Source organism: Papaver somniferum, chromosome 4, assembly GCF_003573695.1.
Source record: "Papaver somniferum cultivar HN1 chromosome 4, ASM357369v1, whole genome shotgun sequence".
Lineage (NCBI taxonomy): Eukaryota > Viridiplantae > Streptophyta > Magnoliopsida > Ranunculales > Papaveraceae > Papaver > Papaver somniferum.
In genome coordinates this window covers 2,206,168-2,228,698 of record NC_039361.1, presented here as the reverse complement: position 1 = coordinate 2,228,698, position 22,531 = coordinate 2,206,168, and the positions used below count along the sequence as shown (strand labels likewise).

Sequence of the window (22,531 nt, the reverse complement as noted above, 5' to 3'; positions counted from 1 at the left end):
TACTTGGTATTTCACTTTAGGAATAAGAGATATTCTTGTTCTGTTAAGTTCTTTGAGAAGATACCCAGATTGGAAAAACGACTTAACCATCTTGCAAACTCATCTTTTACCACTGACCATTGGGTTTGATAGAACCCTGGTGGAAAACCGTACGGGCCTGGACTGGTCCATGGATCCATGGTCATCAGCGCCTTATATATTTCCTCGTCAGTTGGGATTGATTCAAGTTCGAGATTATCTGCTTCATTCAACAACAATGGGATATGTTCCATAAAGCAAGAACTATTTCTTGGAGAAGAAGAAGACATTATCTTTTGGAAGTGATTTCGAAGAAGAATTTCCAATGAAGCTTTATCAGAACACCAGTTACCATTAGAATCAAGAAGTGCATCTACCCTATTACGAGATCTTCTCCTGTTTGCCCTTAAATGAAAATACTTGGAATTCTTATCCATATCATTCAAATAATGGCCTTTAGATTTTTGCTTATTAGAGCTTGCTAGGATTTCTTCAAGATAATATATTTCTTTCTCAATTGCTAGCACCTCATTGGTATTAGTGCCTTCTTTATCTGTTGCCTGAAGCTGAGTAATAAAGGATTGAGCCCTTATAATTTTACCTTCAATATCACCAAAAGTCGCTTTACTCCACTGCGACAAAACATGTCTTGTGTTGGATTGTTTTTTTGTCAAAACAAAAGCATTTGAGCCTTGAAAAGAAGAGGACCAGGCCTTTGTAATCTCCTCAGTGCACTGATTATTTTGGAGCCAGTGCTCCCAAAATTTCTAGTTTCTTCCTGTACAACTGTTAGGTTTATACAAATCTAACAAAATGGGACAATGATCCGAACCACGTTGATCTAAATGAGACAATAGAGAATCAGGATAAGTTAGAGACCAATCGGCATTTTTTAAATCTCTATCAATCCTAGACTTGTATTTATCGGTTCCATACTTGTTACTAGACCAAGTGAATGGATTACCACTGAATTTAAGGTCTACTAAACCATCCTTATTAATAGAATCTATAACTTCTTGAGGGGTAGAATTCTGTGAAATAGAGTTTCTATCTTGAGGATCAAAAGTGATGTTAAGGTCTCCTATAATAACCCAAGGAATTTTAACTGCTTTACTAAGGTCTAAGATATGAGACCATTGCGCTGGATGATCTTTCTTATACAGGGTACCATAGACACAGGAGAGAAACCACTCACCTGTACTAGGGTCATTCGAAACTATAGCATGTATCATATTATCAGTCGAGTCCATGATATCCAAAGAAAAGTCATCCTTACATAGGAGAAGAAGACCTCCACCTAATCCCACAGAGGGTACAAAAAGTTTATTAGGGAAGTTTAAATAACTAGAAAGTTTAAGGATCCTGTTATCGTTGATTTTAGTCTCAGACAAAAAAACAATGTCTGGAGAATAAATCCTATTTAGATGTTGTAAATGTTCTCTAGTATCCTTGCCTAAGAAACCTTGGCATTTCCAGCCAAGAACTTTCATCTTGAAGAAAGAATGAGTAAAAGAAAAGGAAAAGTAAAACGAACTATTAAAAGAGGTTAACACATAAAACTGTAAAACAGATAAGTAGGTAGGGTAGGATTTATAAAAGAATTTTATCGCAACAGCAGAGGATACGTCCGGATCATGAAAATTCTCCTTCTCAGCCAGCTCCCCTTCCTCAACCATATCGTGCTCCATCACATCAGTCTCAGTAGAATGACCCTTTTCAGCATTATTATGAATCATTTCAGACTTATCTTCCTCCTCTAAAAGAGTATCTTCTGACTCGTCGCTTCTAGATCTTTTAAGTTTCCGGCTAGCTTCCACATCCTCATCATCTTTCTCTTGTGATCTTTGCTGACAGGATTCACATGTTTTCTGCACTAGAAGATTAAGATCTTCCACAATATCCACTCCATATTCTTGAGCTAAACCGCGAATGTAAGCTACATATTCCTCATTTGTGTAACGCCTTAGTTTTAGGTCATGTTCTATATTAGCACATTCATCGTCAACATGATCAAAAACATAACAATGCTTACATAGATTGTGAGTTTGTCGTTCCCAGTGATATCGAACCCAAGATACACCACCTGCTGCTGTGCTCCACCAACCACCTCGATGAAGTGGTTTAGAAAGATCTATTTTTACTCTTTCTGTTATGGTTCCACCAGCACCAGCTGGCCTACATTTTTCAGGATCAATCTTTATCTTTACACCAAGTTCATTTACAACATCATTAACCAGTGAAGGAGAATGATGCTCTAAGAGGAGTTTCTGGAATTGTACACTCCATTCTTGATGAGGAAACTTTTGGTCTTGAACTGCTATAAAAGGATCGTAAATTTTGAGATTAAGGAGACACTTGAAGACATTCCATGGTCCCTTCTTGAGAACTGCTCCCATCGTGTCTTCTGAATAGAATTTGAATAAGAAAATATTTCTATCAAGTCCTCTAACCTCTTTTACCTTATACCTTTTCCAAAGAGATATAGTTGCTTTCCTTACATCTTCAGTATCAATGGGATCTATAGAAAACAGTTTTCCAATAAGGGTGTTTTTCCATTCACTGGAAGCTTCAACAACAATGGTTTGCTTTGACCCTAGAGGACGTATCATTTGTCTGGCACAGAGATCCCGAATAGAAGAGTTTTGCATCTTGTGAGTGATTGCAGAAATCTGATTGTTAGAAGAGGAAGAAGCCATTTCGCTGTGAAGAACTAGAAGAAGTTTCAAATGAAGCAAGTAGGGTTTCTTTTTCTCTTGAGAATTTCTTTTATAGTTTTGGAGAAGGAGAATATGAAATTCATAACTGCAAATAATACTATCATCAATGAGAACAGTTGAGAATACCATATTAGCAGAGATACCCGCAGGATAATTGTTATCTTTTAGATATTGCATGGTCAACTGAGAAATAGTCGGAAGACAGCTAGAGTAATTGAGATAAAAATGGACCCTTAATGAGGAAAAAAAGCATAAAAACGAAAGAATACAAATCTCATCAACTCTTTGTTGATTGAAAACAAAAAATGCACTTCGGAATTACTATCTTCGTTCCTAAAAAAACAAAAAAAAAAAAAATTGTGTTTGCACAATTTTTAAGAGGAGTTCCTATGAACTCGACAAAATAAGGATTTGCTCATTTTGATCCCACTATGGACTCAACAGATATGAAAAACGGATGGACAAACCAACAAATTTGTTGGTTTGTCGAGTGAGTTGGAAGAACAAGCGCGTGCTCGATGGAAGGCCGGGCTGGCGTTTTTGCCAAAAACGCTGGCTGTACAAAATTCGCTCACGTCCCTACATATTTGTATTATTCAATTTTGTCTAGGAATTTGGTCTAGGCTGGACAGAGTCACAGACCTTTACTACCTAACATAATTTGGATCTGGAGCACTAGTACTACTGAATCTAATAGTTGAATGCAAACAAACACAGCAAGTTAAGAAATATAACTGGATATAGAATAGTTTCCTGCAGACGCGATATCACCCAAAATTCACTTACATATATTACGTGATGTATATCAGGTACTACACATGGAACAGAACGTAAATGAAAGAGAGTTCACTAAAGAACTACATAGAATGTAAATTAAGGAAAAGGGACTAAATAGCATATTCACTCGATTTTGTTCGTAGTCTTACTACTAAAGCCAATAGTAGAATGCCAAGAAAACACAGCAACTGCAGATGCGATATCACCCAAAATTCACTTCCATATATTACGTGATGCATCTCAGGTACTAACATAAAAAGAGTTCACTGAAGAATCACACAAAATGTAAATTAAGAAAAAGGGACTAGATAGCATATTCACCCGATTTTCTTCTTAGTCTTTCTCTTCTTCAAAATTTGAGTGATTTCTTTCTTTTTCCTTCTTCCAACAGCAAAAGTAGAACTTAATGCAACTAAGCTTTCATAATAATCCACTGCTCCTTCCACATCTAAACCAGGCATTTCTGTTTTTCTTTGAGTTCCATACTTCGGGTCATATAAAATTACGTTGCACGTCATTCGGTCCTTGAACAGAATCTCACCATTCTTAAAAGAGCCGATAAGCTTCACACGCACTGCCCTCTCAAATGCAATGGTATAAAGTTTAGTCCAAGATTCCTTAACTCCATGATCTTGCGTTACCCATATTTCATAAGTCTTCCCATCATAATCAAGTACACAAAGGCATCCTTCTACCACTCCCATATTTAAAAAGCAATTGTGAGTCGTTGGTAATTGCAGTTCTTCAATCTCTCTTCACTAATATCCATTGAGACTATCACCTTTGAGGATACTTTACCCGAAGGAAATTGGACAATCGGCCCCAACCAACGAAGAGCTCCATTAAAAAGTACTCCAGACGGTTGATTAAGATCAAACCCATACTCGATGGACTGCAAGTTTTTCCATGAGTTTGATTTTAAAGAAATGACTTGAACTGAATAACTCTCCTTACTTTGAAGTCTCTGTACCATAATGTCTTTGTCACTCCGAAAAATCTTTACCAACTTGTAATCGTCATTCTTGCAATCATAACCAAAACCATGTAATCCATTGTAGCCGCCATTATATGCATCACATGATATTTCATCATATGGTGTTCCTAATCTCTTGTATTCCTTTGTGGTTGGGTTCCATATAAAAAGAGAAGGATAGCGACTGATGAACCCACCCATATACTAAGCCATTACATGGACCCAGCGAATCAATATCACGTCTCGAAGTTTTGTAGGGGGGATCCATTTCAACAGGAACAACATCATCAGATAACAATGAATCATAAGTTATTTTATAAAAACCATACTCGCATGAACTTTTAAGCATTAGACTGTAGTTGTTCCTTTGGGTAGTAAGATTAAGATGGTTATTGACAAAACTAGGGTTAGAAATTATGTAAAACCAAGTCTTGGAAACACACTTACATACAAACGTTGATTTCACTGGTACCTTTAAAAGGATCTCGAGATAGATCTCCTCTGGAATACTAGACATTGCTCCTAGTTTCTGGAAGAACGAGAGAACGAAGAATTAGGGTTTGTCCAGAATTTCATTAGGCGGACTCATAGTTAATGGCTAGAACAAATGCCATGGTTTTCTTAAAATCCGAATCCACCAAAAGTGGAGAAATGGGTCTCAGAGTTATCCAGTGGATCTCTTCGGTTACTTTTTTTTCTTTTCATTACGCCCTTTTTGAATCGTTGTTGTGTAAATCAAAAATTAAAAGGCATTTATGTCGAGTTATTTTGCATTCCGTTTTTACAAAATTTCGACCTTCCATATTCATGCATGCACATAATATGATAATAATGAATATGAACCTAAAAATCTTTTTATCTTCCATATCAATCAAGATTCTATCTCTATAAATATTCATCCACAAAATCCTCATCATCATCATCACATTTAGTCTCTTCTTCTTCTTCTCGATTACCATGGCAACAGTTCATCATTTCTCTCTTCTCGTAATTCTTTTCCTTTCAGTTTCAATTTCTGTCCATGGAAATGGTTTTAGTATTAACATGATCCATCGCGATTCTCCTGACTCACCTTTTTACAACCCATTAGACACATTCACTGATCGATTTCAAAAAGCCGTTCATCGTTCTATGCACCGTGCAAATTACTTATCATCGGCTTTTTCTGCAGCTGGCGGGCCTGGCAACGGTCATGACACTATCAGAGCAAGTGTGATTCCTAATAATGGTGAATTTCTATTGAATATTTCATTAGGAACACCTCCTCGTCAAGTACTTGCTATAATGGATACCGGTAGTGATCTTACTTGGGTTCAATGTAAACCTTGTTCACAATGCTATAAGCAAACTACTCCAATCTTTGATCCAAAAAAATCATCAACCTACACAAACGTTCCTTGTGCTTCACAAACTTGTGAAAGATTTCACGATGTCACTTGTCAAGGGAAGCTATGCCAGTATGGTGTTGCTTATGGAGATCAATCTTACTCTGAAGGAAACCTTGCATTTGAAACCTTATCATTTGATTCAACAAGTGGTCGATCCGTTAAACTTCCGAGAATCGCAATTGGTTGTGGTCATAACAATGCAGGAACCTTTAGCCACCATGGGACTGGTATAGTTGGTCTTGGTGGCGGTGGATTTTCTTTAGTATCTCAATTAGGTTCAAGAATTGAATCAAAATTCTCTTATTGTCTAATTCCTTTTGATTCTAGCCGCTCCAGTAAGTTGAATTTTGGTAGTCATGCTGAGATTACAGGAAGAGGTGTGGTTTCAACTCCATTAATCTCTTCATCTGATGAAACAAAACAAACTTTCCATTATTTGTCCCTTGAAGGTATCAGTGTTAACGAAAACAAGGTTCCATTCCAAAGCAGCAGCATAGAGGTTAATAACAAAGGCCGTCACCAGAAACAAGAAGTGGAAGGTAACATTATAATCGATTCCGGAACGACTTTAACTCTTCTACCGTCAACAATGTATACAGAGTTTGAATCAGAGATTATGAAAGCGATCGATGCTGAGCCGATTGCTGCTCCTGAAGGTTTAAGTTTATGCTACGCAGACAGTCCGAGTTTGTCACTCCCCAACATTACCGTTCATTTTACAGATGCAGACCTTGAACTCGAACCAAGAAATGCTTTCGCTTTAGCTGCCGATGGTGTTGTTTGCTTACTGTTCGTTCCTACTGAATCTCAGGCCATTTATGGGAACATTGCTCAGATAAATTTCCTTGTCGAATATGATGTTGAGGGCAGGAAGGTTTCTTTCAAGAAAACTGATTGCACCAAGCAAAGTTAGCTTAGTACGTTATTTTTCTACTTCTCTTGGTATTTCGTATTATAGATCACGTTTGAGTTTGGGTTTCTTAGTATATAAGCTCATGTAATGATCATCTTTGTTTGCTAAATAAATAAATTTCTCTTCTGCCATATAATTCTTCTGTCCCGTCCCTTCATTTTTCCTGCTGATATGGAAATTTGTTTTATTTGGACGAATTTTTTTCTTAAATCTTACAAGAAGAAAGAAATCTTGATAATAGTTAATTCCAGATCCGCTTGAGATTAAGCCTTACAAAACCTCACAGAAATTTCGCATTTATGTTTCATCTTAAACATGGAAAGATGGTTCTAAACAAATCTTACCCCATTAGCAGAGGTGTTTTAGAATCCTCCTACAGAACCTGACATATTTTGGAGAGGCACTCCAAGGTCCATTAATCTCTACTCTTTTTAACCATTTCAAATATACAAGTTTGTTAGGGAGCCATGAATTCGCTGGTTACGTATATGTTATTAGATCAAAAGATATGTACAACAAATGCTTACAACATTACATCTTTTGTTGTTGAAAAAAATTAGAGAACCAAAATTACAAATTCTACATTTCTTCATGGAGTAGATCGAGTTTACTCTAGATGGTCCCTGCCTCACTTGTGGTGTGTCATTGGTTTCATCCTGCAAATTCGCATTCAAAGTGCTTAAGATTTAGCAAAAACAGGCAGGAAAACTTCGCAGAGCAAGAAAAAACAGTAATTAAAATTCTGCATTTTGGTGTCCAAATTGGGTTTCAGGAACAAAAAATCCCACCACTAACAAGGGGGGGTCTTTTGTTCAGATTACAACTGCTTAATAGCAAAGGAGAATCTGGGACTTCATTTTTCACCCACTGGTTTGGCGCAGTGTAGAATGTCAGATGATAAAGCTACATTAGCGGCCGAAACCGTGGGACTCCCGGGACTTAACAAAGCTTAGTTGAAGTGTGAAAAAAAATGTTGCTTACCTTCATATAAGAAATTCAATTTACAAATTTGATTTGGCTACTGGAGGTCGTGGTTTTGCTGCCCTGATTACACCCTCTTGAATCAATGTCACAATAAGCTGTAGATCATAAATTAAGAGTCATTTAACGTTTTCATTTCTGCACAATGTCAACTGAATCAGTGATCAGAGGACGTAATCCATCGCGTGCTAATTCTGAAATATACAGTAGAATATAGTATTAGCAAGTCAATTTACCTCTCCTTGCCTGTTGAACATACGACCTTGGCTGAATCCACGGCCACCACTGGCAGATGGGCCATCAATCTGTTAAAATCACAAATGTTAATGATCCCCATATACTGAAGAACAAGAATGTCTCTGAAGTTTTATATATGCTTACCACAGCTAAAATCCAATCGTCAGCTCTAAATGGCCTGTGAAACCACACCCTGCGCAAAGGAAGCAGAAGAAGGAATTGTTACATTGCCAAATATTTATCATATGAAACCTGAATAAATGGAGGAAAAATAAAGAGACTCACGAATGATCCAAACTGAGTAGTATTGGCTTCAAACCCCTTTTACGATGTGGATTTAAGCTTACTGTAAGACTGATATAATCCGAAATATATGTTACCACACATCTGCAATTCAAAGAATCATGATATCTTTTGCATATTAGAAGTGCATGAAGAAATAGTGCATGAAAGAACTGTTGGCTCATAAGGTTGCTAAGTTGTAAGCTGTCATATCATAAGGTCACTAAGTTGTATCAACTCACCGATGCAAAGCTGGATCATCTGAAAGTTTCCCCCATGCTTTAAACCAAAACATTGTACTGCAATAATTCAGCTTATTTCAGAAAACAAAACAAAGGATGTGTACGGTTAAAAATAAAAATCCAGGCTATAATTTTTGCGACTAGCAGTATCGTTATAGGAAATAAAAATATCTGACCTTGATGGATTTTTTATTTGGTGTGTGTAGGTATGTGGCTCACAAAACCTCATATCCACTGGCATATTCATGTACTTTCTGCCAGCCGCCTTGTTTCTATAATTCTTGGGAAGGCGAGGATCAAAAAGTTGTCTATCCCTCAGCTCTTCCTTCCTTAGAAGCTGCACCAAAATACTGGATGTCAATCATCTACGACGAGTCTATTAAGAGTCTTCGGAACATTAAGCAGAAAATTGAAGTTCAATTACCGTTTCTGGAGCAGGAACACATGGCATTTTTATATCCTGGTGTTCAAACCCACTTTCTTCCTTCTGCAAAACAGATTTTGGCCGTTGATTATTTAGATCTTAAAACATTTTAGGAACACCCAACCATAAATAGGACGAAATTACACGACCAAGACAGTACTCACTTGAAATGAAGCAGTCAATGTGAAAATAATTTTCCCATTTTGTGTGGCATCTACACTTCGAGTTGCGAAGCTATTTCCATCACGTAAACGACGAACCTGATATAAAATTGGCACTGACAATGTACATGGGATGGTTAGATAAGTGTAGATTTGAAGTTTTGACACCATAAAAGAGAGATAGATCGCCAACATCTAAACAGCCAGTGATGCTTAAAACCAGCATTTAACATCAAGTAGATTAGCGACATGAACAACTTTCAGAAAATTTAAAAGACACTGAACGAATAGAGAAAAATTGGGTGGAACAGATGGGAACTAGACTTACTGTTTTGATCCCCGCCAACCAGGAAATAACTGTGCAAACTATGAACAAGTTTAAAATGATCAACGGTCTTTGCTGCTGCAGCCAATGCCTACAAATAGAGACCCCGGTACCAAAAGTCAGGGATATAAAAACACTTAATGCATTATGAATACATGAGAGTAACAAGATCATTTACGCAGTCAGATGCAATTCCAAAATTGAAGGGACTACCATTTGCATTTCATTAGGTAGAAAGTTATAGAACGTACACGTACTTAAACAGCGCTAAGAACAATAAGCATTTATTTGCCCAACTGTGAGTTTCTGACATGTCCAAGGAAGTAAATCATACCTGTGCAATGATCTGGCCTCCGTAACACTTTGCATACTGTGGCGCATCAGGCGGTGTAAATCCACGGAATAAATTTACTTCAACTGGGTCCAACTGCAGTATGCGTTCTATCATGGAGTTCTCTTCAGTTTCAGTGGCACTCCAGATTGACAATGGCTCAAGCAACGTACTATACTCATTGGGCAACACCAAGCAGGTAACCTGTAATAATCAACAATGCATCAGTGATCCACTTGAGACAATACTGGAAGGTGTCTGGTAACGGGACGAACAGTATACATTCAAATTGCCGAACAATTACCTTATCTAAAGCAACTACAGCAGCCTGGTGGTAGGATGTGTCCGTCCCTATAAAAATAAAGTTAGCATGAGTGTTATCCCTTGGTGATAATGCAATACAAATGCTTTCAACAGTTAAAGCTATTTCTTTCCAAAAAAAAAAAAAAGTTAAAAGCTGGGAACAATGCTAATGCACAGAGGTAATTCAATTGGGAAAATTTCAGAACTACTTTTTGTATCTGACCCACAAAACCGCTTGATGTAATGTTGTTTTGTCTTCCTAAAAGAAGAATGAAATTTCGATTTCTCACCGTGGCCAAAACAATCGTGCCGTTTCAATTGAAATTCGGAGCGATCTTCGTGAAATTCTTCGCTATCGTTGATAGATCCTTGAACCTCAGCCTGCCCAAGTTTTAATCAACAATCAAGTTTATAACAATTTCATTTCTAATAGAAGAAAAAAAACGAAAAATATTAACATCAAATTTCATTTCTCTTACCACCCCTTCCCAAATGAAGTAAATTCCATCTCCGGCGTCTCCCACCCTAACGATGAACTCGCCCCGGTCTACATTTCAGATTAACAACAATTCAGATACAACAATAAACCCAATCAAAAATTAGAAAGGAAGAAAAAGAAACAAATCTAAAGACTCACTGTAATGTTTGAACTGTGCTATTTCTGCGATCTTAGCAAAAGATGAACCCGGTAGCCGCTGTAGCAACGGAACATGAGCTAAAAACTCAATGACTGCACTTACAACACCAACAACAACAAGAATCAGAGATTCAAGTATCAGAAATGATCAAATATTATGATATGAGGAAGAGTATGAACTTGATGAGGGTGATTACCTTGTTCAATATCCATTCGCAGGTGGATGAAGAATTCTCGATATCTGCTTTACCAAAGAAACTAGTATTATTCTTCTACTTTAAAGAGATGAAAAAATTGAACTGTTTTTTTATTGACTTGTTTAAGTTTGAATTTTGGGCCAGCAGCGCTTTGGAATTAACTAACGTTCTTTTTTTCCGTTCACGTGTATGAGACAAAATTTATATATTTATAGGTAAACATTTCCAGGACTAGGACTAGGACTAGGAGGTCCAAATCTCTGACTCGGCGAATCTATCACACGGAGGAGTAATTTACAAGCAAAAGATTTGGATATCAAGTCAACATTGACATTATTTCGGTGGTCAGTCATTTCTGCTGTCTAGCAACCACTAGATTGCTGGCTAAGTTCACATCATCTTCTTTTTTACTTTGGATTTCCAGCAGTCCAAACCAGAGTTTGTTTCATCATTTTTTTTTTTTACTATTTTATTTTTGGAGTGCAGCAGCCCATGCTATCATCATTCTTTTTTTTACTTTGGAGTGGTGCAGCCACCGGCACACATTTTTCACCTTTGAACAGAGAAACGAAAATATACCGAATTGCTGAGAAAATAAACTGTCCAAAATGCGTTGATTAATTTTTCAATATTTTAAAAGAAGATCTACCCAACCTGGCATTTGCAATCTAAAAATAATAATAATAATAATAATCTAAGTCAACCAGCTATCATTCAATCTAAGAAAGAGCACCCCTTTTTGCCCTACAAGATAATTCGATACCCATGATGTTCTGGGAAATTTGATTCGCACTCAATTGAAAATCCCCGCAAAATGCGTCATGATTTACCTCACTACTGAACAGTCACGGTTTCAGTCAAGGTGGGAAGGGTTATTTTCTTCTCTTCTTCTATATATGTTTAAATATATAAGAACAAGTCGCAACCTAGGAATCGTCTACGTTCCGGTCTTACTACCAGGAAATTGCTAAGAAAAAACAGGAAAGTCGCAAGGTCAAGATTTCAACATTTTTCAAAATTCTAATTCATTACCTACCACCTATTCAAACCACAACCCAACCACCCCCTTAAATGCAGACACAGAGAAGAGAAGTTTATCAGTACATACCCTGTAATCAAACAGAATGGGAAGAATTTTTACTTCATTCATTTTACAACCACAACTCTTTCAATGCCCATGACATTTAGCAAAATTCAGAACTTTTTAAATATTACATCTCTGACTCACTACCAAAGCTTCCAGCAAATTTGCCCAGTCAAATACAAAAGCTTCCAGAACTTATTCGATATTACAAAAACAAAAGCTTACAATAGACTTGCTCTCTAAACATATTCGCCCAATCAAATACAAAATCGTGAAGCTGGACGTTTTGTAATGAAACAACATTGACGGACCAACCAAGTAACAACACATTGATGTTTTTAATAAGGGAGTTGAATGTTTTTTCCCTTGTTTCTTAGCTATTAGAATGATTTTCCTTTCCAACAACACAAACCACCAAGCAAAAGGCAGTCAAGATCTCGGAAAAAATAAGGGGCTTGATAAATACCTTCGGTTTTCAATTACATTAGAACTCGAGAACAATCATCACCATGCTAATTACAGTTTAGACATGGTTTCCCTAAAGAGTTCCTTAGGCGCTGCAGAAAGAAGGATAATGCAAGTGTTAGGACAAAGTTAAATAGGAAAGAGGAGACAAACAAAAGAACGAGTGGAGATTGGAAATTCACCTGGCAAACCAGTGAACCTTTCATATTGTTCATATGCCTGCCCGATGAACATCTCTACCCCAGTAACTACTGTCGCTCCGGATTCTTCTGCTTCCAGCAAGAGTCTTGTCACTTTTGGTGTGTAAACGGCATCAAAAACCAGTGCATAAGCACCTAGGGCATGCTTTGGTATGGGTGTTTCTTCAATTTTCGGCTGCATCCCTATCGATGTCGTATTTGCAAGAATCATTCCATCCTCTGGACGGAAAGTTTCCAATTGAGCAAGAGTAACTGCTTCTCCTCCGACCAAATCTGCTAGTTCTCTGGCTCGCTCATAAGTGCGGTTGGCTATCACAACTCTTGCTCCCTTTTCCTTTGCACCATAAGCAAGGGCCTTACCTGCACCACCTGCTCCAATGACTACAAACAATTTGCCTGCTAAGGGTGAACCAGTTCCCTGGTAAATTTTATTTGAACCTCTCATCCCATCTTCTATGGCAGAAATAGCACCAATATAGTCCGTGTTGTAACCAATTAACTTCCCATCACTTGGTCTCCTGACAATGGTATTAACAGCTCCTATTAACTTGGCAATTGGATCGACCTCATCACAGCATTGAAGTGCGGCTTCCTTGTGTGGAATCGTACAACTGAATCCAGCAAAATCAGCAGATGCATATGTAGCCAAAAACTTTGCAAGGTCATCCACCAGAAAGGGCACATAAACTCCATTAAAACCAACAGACTTAAAGGCTTTATTAAACAAAAGAGGGCTTTTGCTATGACCCACAGGCTTCCCGATAATTCCAAATACTTTTGTATCAGGACCTATGTGTCTGAGGTTGTATTTATCCAACAAATCCTTGATTGTTGGTTGCCCAGGAGCTGATACTACTCCCTCTTCAAGAGTACCAAAAGTGAGATATCCACCATATTTAGGACAAAGTAACCGTGAGATCAAACCCCTTTCAGTCATTACCAACCCTATAAATGGAACCTGAAATTCCAATCAATCTGTGAGAACAAGTGTGAAAACATTCAAGAAGATACTAAAGTATGGCAAGAATAACTAATAGGATCTTGTAGTTGTCACCTACACTGAGAACGATAAAAAGCGTAAGATTTACTGATATGTGGAGATTTGCCTAAGTGTAAGAGCACATGTTCATGCAAATTTTCTATAGAACCTACATTAAGTGGTGTATCATTAGTTCATTAGTTCATATTAAGTGAGGGAAGAAACATATACGACAGTGAGAGAGTTTTTCACACTTGGCTATATTATAAAAGATTTTCCAATAAAGCATATAAGGAATTACATGGCTTACTTGGGAATGCACTATAATTTGAAACATGCGAGCAACATCTGTGACATCCACAGCAGTTGTTGCAATCTTCACTATGTCAGCACCAGTAGATTGTATTCTGGCCACAAGATCGCCTATTTCCTCAACTGAAGGAGTGGCATGATAGTTATGAGAAGAAACAATAATTTTAGACTTTCCACGCGTCTTCTCATCTAACGAACTAATAAACTCATGCGCAACCTTCAAGACAAAAAGTATCAACCATTATATTGCAATTTAGTAAGTCAGAATGAACATCAGTACATCACAATGGTAAGAGAAAATATTGCTACTAACCTGAAGCTCAACATCAATATAATCAGCTCCCAGTTCCATGGCATATTTAAGTGCCTCGAGCCGAATGCTATCATGACCTTCAAACTCACCACCTTCCCATTTGGGTCTTCATAAAACACAATTATATCAGTTACTAAACTATTTTTCTTTTTTAGCTAAATCATCAAATTTATTTCCAAAGAATAACAGAAACAGATTTACAAAAGTTGGAATCAAAAGAAGAAACTAGCCAGAAAATTACAGAAGCGAACCCAAATAGCTCAACAAAAAGTACACAAATTGAAAAGTAACCTTGATATTTCTGGTTTACAGCAACATGTAAATGAATCTACTTCTGATTCACACAATTTGGAACCGGAATACTCAGCACGCTGAATTTGTGTCAGCAGTTGGTGGTTTATGGAATTGTGCTAATCAGGGTCTATCAGTTTTGCAGCCGAAAGGAATTCGTAGATATAGTGATAGTGGAAGTCTACTTAATTTGAAAGAGATTGTTGTGTTGTATTCAGATGATGACAGATATGATAAAAAAAAACAAAATGCTGCTACTACTACTATGGCCTAGGGGTAGAGGAAATGTGTATGCGGATATCTGGCTGCCAGATGTTCTTCTAACTTAAAATTCAATTTTATTAGGGTGGTGCAGAAAATTTTCAATGTTTGACTCTTGCTGTGGCCATGATAAGGATAGTTTGTTTGTTCCGGAGAATGATAGTTCAAAGTCGAATAAGCTAGCTAGTGTCACAAACAGATGATGAATGGAAATGCTGTTGTTGGTTTGAAAAAATCTGGATACATTGTCCCAGAATTTTAAGTTACTAAACTAAACGGAGAATTTTAAACTCATTCAAACAAATTAGGAAGAGAATCTGTAGTACCTGTATGTGAAAAGAGTCAACATGGTACAATTTTGAATTAGGATTTGAAGATCTTTACGAGGATGGAAAATGGATAAGTAATCTAATCGAATCTCAACAATATCAACTCCAATTTCTTTAGCTTTAGCCATATCAATAAACATCTCATCAATTGTTTTCCCCATTATTGGAGCACATATTAATGTTGAATTTGTTCCCATTCCTCCTCCTCCTCCGTTATTCATTCCAATACCTGATAACTGAAAATTCATCACAAAATCAAAAAAAAAATCCAGAAAAAAAAATCAGAAAAAGTGAGTGGATTAGAGTGAGAGAGATAGAGAAATCTTACAGAGAGACTGGTTGATTCCATTAAGAGAGGAAGGAATTTGAAGATTTTGCAGTAGACTCCGGATTACTGAGTAGTTGGTGAGGGAGATGGAGAGAGGAGGCTGCTACTAGCGAGGGGTTGGTGGATTTTTCATGTAGAAATTGACGTTTAATCCCTTTTTTCAGTAGCGAGGGCTTTGGACACTCTAGTCAATTTAGTCCAAATTTTGTACGAGTTAATCGAAACTCTCACCGATTTATAATTTCCGGAATTTTTCCACTACCAAAATTAGCCTTTAGAATTATGGGAGTTTTTAATTGAATTATAGATCTCTGATTTCGGTAGAGATTCATAGAAAGAGCGAGAGCAATAGAGAGAGACCGAGATAGATTTTGGAGGAGGTTTGTCGAATTAAGTCGTTCTTCTCAGTTGCAAACCCTTAGTCCTTCGATGAGTCTCTATGCTGGATTCATTTTTTAATCTCATTGCTGAACTAGAAAATGCTTCTCATTTGTTAACAGTATTAAGAAATTCCAGAGGAGACAGATTAATTCTAAGAGACATCGTGCTTTTAGTATGAACATTGCCGAGGAACGATTCAGGAATATTGGGTTACAGATATGTGCTTCTTCATTAGGGTTCTTGAGTTGGTTTTGAATTGTTTTAATTAGGATTTCATTTGTATATATATAAGTAATAGACTATTATGTATAATCTTTACTAGGTAGTACTACGATATTAGATGGAAATACCAAGAAAATAAATCATGTGGACAAGCAGTTATTTTGATTGTGAAACTAGGGTTTTTGTTGATGTATTAGTCATGGAAATTTTGGTAGATCTTGTGATTATGTGGTCGATATGTTTCTTTTTAACTGGTTCCAATTTTAGAGCCAGATTTTATTGTCATCTTAGTTTTAGGTTTGCAAAAGTTCAAGTGGGTGATTGTAAGTAATTGATTTTGAGCTTTATACACTGTGTAAGAATCATTGATTTCGTGTTGTACATACCCTTTCAATTCAGCATGGACTTGTTCCTTGAGTATCGATGTCGGAATGAATCCCAATCAAGTATAATCATAATTTCTAATTCAAGTAATTTTGTTTTTGATTTTGAACCTACGCTAATTTCTATTTCTAGTTTGTTTAACATTTGCAAGTAATTGAGTAATACTAATTGCATATTTTTGTTAACCATTGATGATGACTTGTTTCACTCTAATTTTTGGCATATCATTTTTTTTATTAACTTATAATTGATTTGTTTCGGATTGTTTTTACTTTCACAATAATTTGGAGGATTGGGGAGTTTGAATTTGGGGTTTTTCATTTGGTGGTTCTGGGTTGATTAAGAATACTAGTTGTTATCTCTTTCACAGTTACATGAAGTATTTATATGAATTTAGGAATGTTGTTTTGGGATCTTCCTTGGCTTTATGCTTTGGTATTGTTGGACTGGTTTTTTCTTTTCATCTCAATGAAGTTCTAGTGTTTTCTGTCTTAATGCATATGATGATAACTACTAATAATACACCTGGTTTAAACAGGACAACTTTGGTAGTATTTGCAAACTGTGGCTAGTACTACTAGAACAGGACTGTTTGAGCATCTCTCAGGGGAAACTTTCAAAATGCTGATAGGATTGAAGATGGGGACATTAATTTCAAAATGTCTGACTATATATTTGGATGTCGTTTCTGAATGGGAATCTTTTCCAACTTCTTATCAGTATAATTTAAGTGGATTGATCAATTAACTAGTTTTAATATTTTATTTAACTTAGTTAATTTAGATCAATATAGCTTATCAAGACAAGTGGTGCAACCAATGGAAAGTGTCGTGATACAAGGATCGTCTCATGTGTACAACCATTTGAGAATCTAAATTTCAAATGTGTATCCGCATCCTTTGGTGTCGAAGAGAAGTTTGGCATCAAGAAAGAGTTCACTGGAACTGTCTTGACGAGGAAACATTTGTGCCTTAGAATTGTGGGGGCAAGTCTCGCAGATGCTTAATTTTTTGTGAACTATTGGTCGTGTAATTACGTTGATGCCATTAGTTGGTGCATCTCTCGAAAATACTTAATTTGGGAGATTCTCTATTATTCTTATGTGCTGCATTGAGTTGTATGTGTTGCAACGATGTTATTATGATTCATTATGTAGGTCAGCTCATTTGTTCACCGTATGGTAAGAGGAGCTGTTTTTTCCTACTTCCCTAGGGAACTTGAACAATCGCTTGCAGACTGTCAGGTAATGTACTTGATGTATATATGGGTTTGGTTTGTTGTTTCTGATGAAAATTAGACTGAGTGGGTGTTAAACCTTTTGTTAACTATATTCGTTGTAAGACTTGCCAACTAGAAATGAAACCTCTAAGCTACTTTTTGTTTTTTATAAAGATGAAAACATAAGATTGATTAATTGTATAAGTTTAACGGGAACAGAAACCAGGCTAGCTCACAAGCATATGCATAGATGTTGTCTTATGGGACCACATGATCTTTGTAGCTATATTTCATCAACTGAATAGTATTTGTGGATGAAAATATATTGAATACTAATGTGCACATAGTTGTGCACATGTTGATTCTTAATGTGTACATAGTTCTACGCCCGTCAAATATTAATGTGTACATAATTATACGCTGATTATTACTAACGTGTACATAGTTGTACACCTTTTTTTGATTTTCTTGCTTCTTTGTTTTAGCTCATTTAGAGATAGTTGTCTATGTTTATTATATTTCAGTTTGTATACTTGGTTGACAAGTGTAAGGTTCCTAAACTCCTAATGAATATTTTATTAGTATGAGTTGAATAATTTAACCGCCTGTTCACATTGTTGGACACATGTAGATTGTTCATGTGTACATAGTTGTACACTTGTTGATTATTCATGTATACACAGTTATACACCCGTTGATTGTTATTGTGTACATAGTTGTACACATGTTGATTATAATTGATACATAACTGTATAATACCCTGCACCTTTGACACCAATTTTTTAGGAGTGTACATATAGGTGCACCAATGTAATTCCCATGAAAAAGCATGTCACAAGTTCGATATGAATGACCATTTCATGCATGTAAATACTGATGCATCGGTGTATTTTTCCATGGAACAAATAACAAAAATCATACCACTGTTAGTATATCAAGTTCTCAACATTTTTTTTTATCCCAACTGCAGGTGTAATGAAGGTCAAAGATGATAAAGATGAGTTCCCAACTTATGTTGTTATGCTTGCAGCCCAAGATAATGCAACACTGTGCAAGGTATTTGTTCTAGTTGTATATATTTTGGTTCCCTTGATGATTCCTACCTTAATATTGGTCCAACCTGATAACATGATTATGTGCTTTAGCGTTTCTTAGTTGAATTTGATAAGTACAACCTTCGTTTAATGAAATAACATATTGATTCTTAAAGTGTACATAATTATACACATGTAGATAGATAATGTGTATATAGTTTTACACTTGTTTATTGTTAATATAAATGATTGGTATTGTGCATGTTTTACAGGGGTGTGCATAGTGGTGCACCTGTGTAAATCTTATGAAAAAGTATGTTTTCCTTGTTTTAAAACGGTGTACGTGTACCTGTGGGAAGTAACTCCCATGAAAAAATAAGTTTGTGTACCGTTGTGAATGATTAGATTTATGCATGTTTTAAGCGGTGTACGTATCGGTGCACCTCTGTAATTCCCATGTAAAAGTAGGTTTGTGTGTGGTTATGAATGATCGTTTTTCTGCATGTTTTGCAGGGGTGTACACATTGGTGTACTTGTATAATTCCCATGAAAAAGTGTTCCCAAGGGTGAATATAAATGATCGATTTTATACATGTTTTGCAGGGGTGTACACATTGGTGCACCATCGTTTTTTCAATGAAAAAGTAGGTTTGTTTGTGGCTATGAAGGATCGGTTTTAGGAATGTTTCACACGGATGAATGTATTGATGCACCAATATACTTCTATTGAAAAAGTAAGTCTGGCTGTGAGTATGATTGATTTGTTGTGCATGTTAGTAATCTTCTTTTTGGTAAAGTGCAATGAATCAGTATACTGGGATGTTTGGAAACCGTATTTAGTTTCTGTAATAATGCCCACGTGGATTGTGTCTCTGACCATGAACTGACTAACTTTTTATTTTAATTTTTTTCTTGCTTTGTTTTCTTATGTGTATGTTGGTGAAAGGATACTCACTTTATTGTCAAGCTGCGATTTCTTATGTTCATTTCTTTTTCCTCGATGTAGGTTATAACTTACCTTTGCAAATTTTGATGTTATCCAACTGGAGCTTGGCGTGGTTGGTATTTTTTTCAGTATGTGCGGATTAGGTGGCAGTTTGGCTATCATGGATTCTGGATCTTTGCGGGCGGTGTACATAATTGTACACACCTATGTAAATTAAAAAAATTTAAAAATGAAAACCATATAGTCATATGGGTACTCTTTTTTTAGCTCTCGGAAAATGCTTTCCAAATATATAAAGTTTTTCGATTTTGGACGAACGGTTCAAAAGATAAATTGTTTTTAATTATTTTTTATATTATTCAAAAGTGCTGACATCATCATGAGTCAGTTTGGACTAAATTGCAAATATTTGGACTAAATAGTAAATAATGAGGGTTATTAGTGTACTTCCCATATTTTTGGACTAATTTGTACCTAGTTGACTCGGACTGGACTAAACTATACCTTTGGATTGATTTTTGGACCAAACCGTATTTTTCCCATTTTTCATTATATCCCAACTGAGCATTAAATCGGATATACCTCGGCATCAGCTGTCCTAGTCCGGTTTTATTTCCTCGTGCCAGTTTACAATTCCTAATAATCCGCAACCTAGAAGTCATTCTGAACAAATGACTTTTACTAGAAGTAAAAGTTAACTTCCAAGAGGCAAATAGTTTTTGCATTTCTGGGAATGATTGTTAACCAAAAAGTTTCTACAAAGCAAATTGCTTTTGTTTTTGATTTATGGGAATGACTTTTAGAAGAAAAGTTTCCACGAAGCAAACTGTTTTGAAGCGTGTTTGGGCATCTCTAGAAGTAAAAGTCAGAAATAAAAATATTTTACTTCTTGAAAAGGTTAACTTTTTTGTTTCTATAAGTCATTTTAAGGGAAATCATAAAATGGTCATACTTTTTATAATTGGGTTACAAAATGATCATACTTTTTAATTTGGATTACAAAATGGTGATCATCCATCCGATCTAACAGTTTTAATAAAAATGGTCTTGAATGTTCACTCATATACCCTTCCCTTATAACTCAAGAAGCTTAACCATAGTTTAATCACATCTAGACCCTGGTTCTGGAATGGTGAACCTTTAAGAGCCCATGGTGGGTGTGTTCTAAATGCCATGGACCGGTACTACAGCAGCAACCATTTGGTCCATTTCTAACTCCATCAATATCTCCAAAACCCGCAGCAGCATCTAGCAGTTAGCATTTTGATCCATTTTCACCTCCATCAACATCTTTAAAATCACCAGCAGCATCTTCAAAACCACCACAACAGCAACAACAACTTGGTCCATTTCCACCTCCATCATAATCTTCAAAACCATCACATTTACCAGTAAACATTTTCTTGAGAAATTATTTCTTAACACAAGCTAAAACATTTTTTTTGGGAATCCATTAAGGAAGAATTAATCATTGTCATATCAAAGAAAAATCAACTTAATTAATCCAAACTAGTGACCACAGACATGGACTGGCTATTGTAACCATAAAGAACATTCAACACCATTTTTAGACTGTGTGCACATATTTCATCATCAAACACGTGTATATAGGAACATACGTGGAGAGCATGCGGACAAAGTCATCAAAGCATGATGACACGCGCCCACAGCCAAGATGCCCATCCCGCCGACGTTGGATCTTTGCCCGAACAAATCTAAGGGCAGAAGTTAAAAAGATGTACCGGTAACACGATGTACTGCGGAGCACCAAATAACTCCCGAAGAGTTACTTTATCTCATCCCCAAAAGAAGCCAAGATCAACGGTGGAGAGAAGGTGAACTGACATGGATGTGACAGGGAAGAAGACACTTGCCTGACACGAGCAGGCGCCTCAACTACCCGCATTAAACACTCTGAGCAGCATACGTGTCGATCAACCCGTGGAAAGAACGAGGACGACTCTGCGTAATGAAGTAATGAACGAAGACCCCCGCGTGATGGACACAAAACACAAGAAGATAAGGTTCCAACGGCCCTCAGAGATGGGTCCCACACTCTAACCCTATAAATACCCCCTCTCCACCAAGAGTAAGGGGATCGGAAAATTGTGGAAGAGAAGGAGAGAGAAAGATTGTGAGTGTAAGTTAGTCCTTTACAATATACAGATCTATGTAAACCCCAAAGTCACTCGGCTATCTTTGTAACTATCAAGTATATAGTGAAACAACAACCCCGTGGATGTAGGCCTTAGTGCTGAACCACGTAAATCCCAGTCTTATTTACATTTCAGCACTTTATATTTGTCTAACGCTCCATGAATTTTACTTTTATGCTTCGTTTTCTTGATCTTCCCCTACGTAAACGCCCCTCGCGATGTTATTAGATGAGGCTATGATAAACCGGAAGGTTTGGATCCAAGGAATCAATGCCATTGTATTATCAGTGAGAGTCTGTACCTAGAGTGCGAACATTGTTTGTGGACATATAGATTCCTTTGTGATTTACGTGTTCACAATTTGGCGCTAGAAACAGGGAATTCGTCCCGGTAAAAGATTTATCTTATCCTGTGATTTCATATTAAATTAGCATATGATTGCTCTATTTCATATTAAAAACGCACCCGTTATCTTCGATGGTCCTGGCAGTATCTGTCGAAGCAATTTAAACTGGTTAAAATATTTATCGCTTAGATCCATGGATTTACATTTTTTAGATCTCGTACGGACCTGGCTTTCCAGTGGGTCGCTTTCAAAAAATTTCAAAAAGATCTACGTGCATTTTCAATGGGATCCTTTCACGTTCCCGCGTACCTTCAATGAAGCCGCATTTTTAAAAGTTCTCTGTGGCCCTCGGGCAGTTTTTCCCGGTCTTGGAGTA

At 36.7% G+C, this 22,531-nt stretch overlaps 3 protein-coding genes across 5 annotated transcripts; 1 reads left to right on the top strand and 2 right to left on the bottom strand.

Annotated features, from left to right (window-relative positions):
• The first annotated feature begins 5,442 nt into the window (after nucleotides 1–5,442).
• On the top strand, nucleotides 5,443–6,786 carry LOC113274492 (aspartic proteinase CDR1-like). Its single transcript, XM_026523870.1, has one exon. The coding sequence runs from the start codon at nucleotides 5,443–5,445 to the stop codon at nucleotides 6,784–6,786; it is 1,344 nt and encodes a 447-aa protein (XP_026379655.1).
• A 462-nt stretch (nucleotides 6,787–7,248) lies between these two features.
• On the bottom strand, nucleotides 7,249–11,079 carry LOC113273414 (acyl-coenzyme A thioesterase 8-like). The gene is made up of 16 exons (XM_026523137.1): nucleotides 10,907–11,079; nucleotides 10,710–10,802; nucleotides 10,552–10,619; nucleotides 10,363–10,453; nucleotides 10,074–10,120; nucleotides 9,773–9,973; nucleotides 9,442–9,529; nucleotides 9,117–9,229; nucleotides 8,953–9,015; nucleotides 8,705–8,865; nucleotides 8,529–8,585; nucleotides 8,290–8,391; nucleotides 8,149–8,197; nucleotides 8,004–8,072; nucleotides 7,768–7,865; nucleotides 7,249–7,442 (listed from the first exon to the last, which is right to left on the bottom strand). The coding sequence occupies exons 1-15, from the start codon at nucleotides 10,920–10,922 to the stop codon at nucleotides 7,788–7,790; spliced, it is 1,296 nt and encodes a 431-aa protein (XP_026378922.1). The 5' UTR covers nucleotides 10,923–11,079; the 3' UTR covers nucleotides 7,249–7,442; nucleotides 7,768–7,787.
• Nucleotides 11,080–12,016: 937 nt separating this feature from the next.
• LOC113274566 (bifunctional 3-dehydroquinate dehydratase/shikimate dehydrogenase, chloroplastic-like) lies at nucleotides 12,017–15,635 on the bottom strand. 3 transcript variants are annotated; one of them, XM_026523944.1, is made up of 6 exons: nucleotides 15,469–15,635; nucleotides 15,138–15,376; nucleotides 14,260–14,365; nucleotides 13,936–14,163; nucleotides 12,638–13,613; nucleotides 12,017–12,547 (listed from the first exon to the last, which is right to left on the bottom strand). In XM_026523944.1, exons 1-6 carry the CDS (start codon nucleotides 15,487–15,489, stop codon nucleotides 12,507–12,509), a joined length of 1,611 nt encoding a protein of 536 aa, XP_026379729.1. In that variant the 5' UTR covers nucleotides 15,490–15,635; the 3' UTR covers nucleotides 12,017–12,506. The 3 variants fall into 3 exon arrangements, with proteins under 3 accessions (XP_026379729.1, XP_026379731.1, XP_026379732.1); XM_026523946.1 differs by having other exon boundaries at nucleotides 13,945–14,163; nucleotides 15,469–15,632; XM_026523947.1 differs by having other exon boundaries at nucleotides 15,138–15,369; nucleotides 15,469–15,627.
• Nucleotides 15,636–22,531: the final 6,896 nt, after the last annotated feature.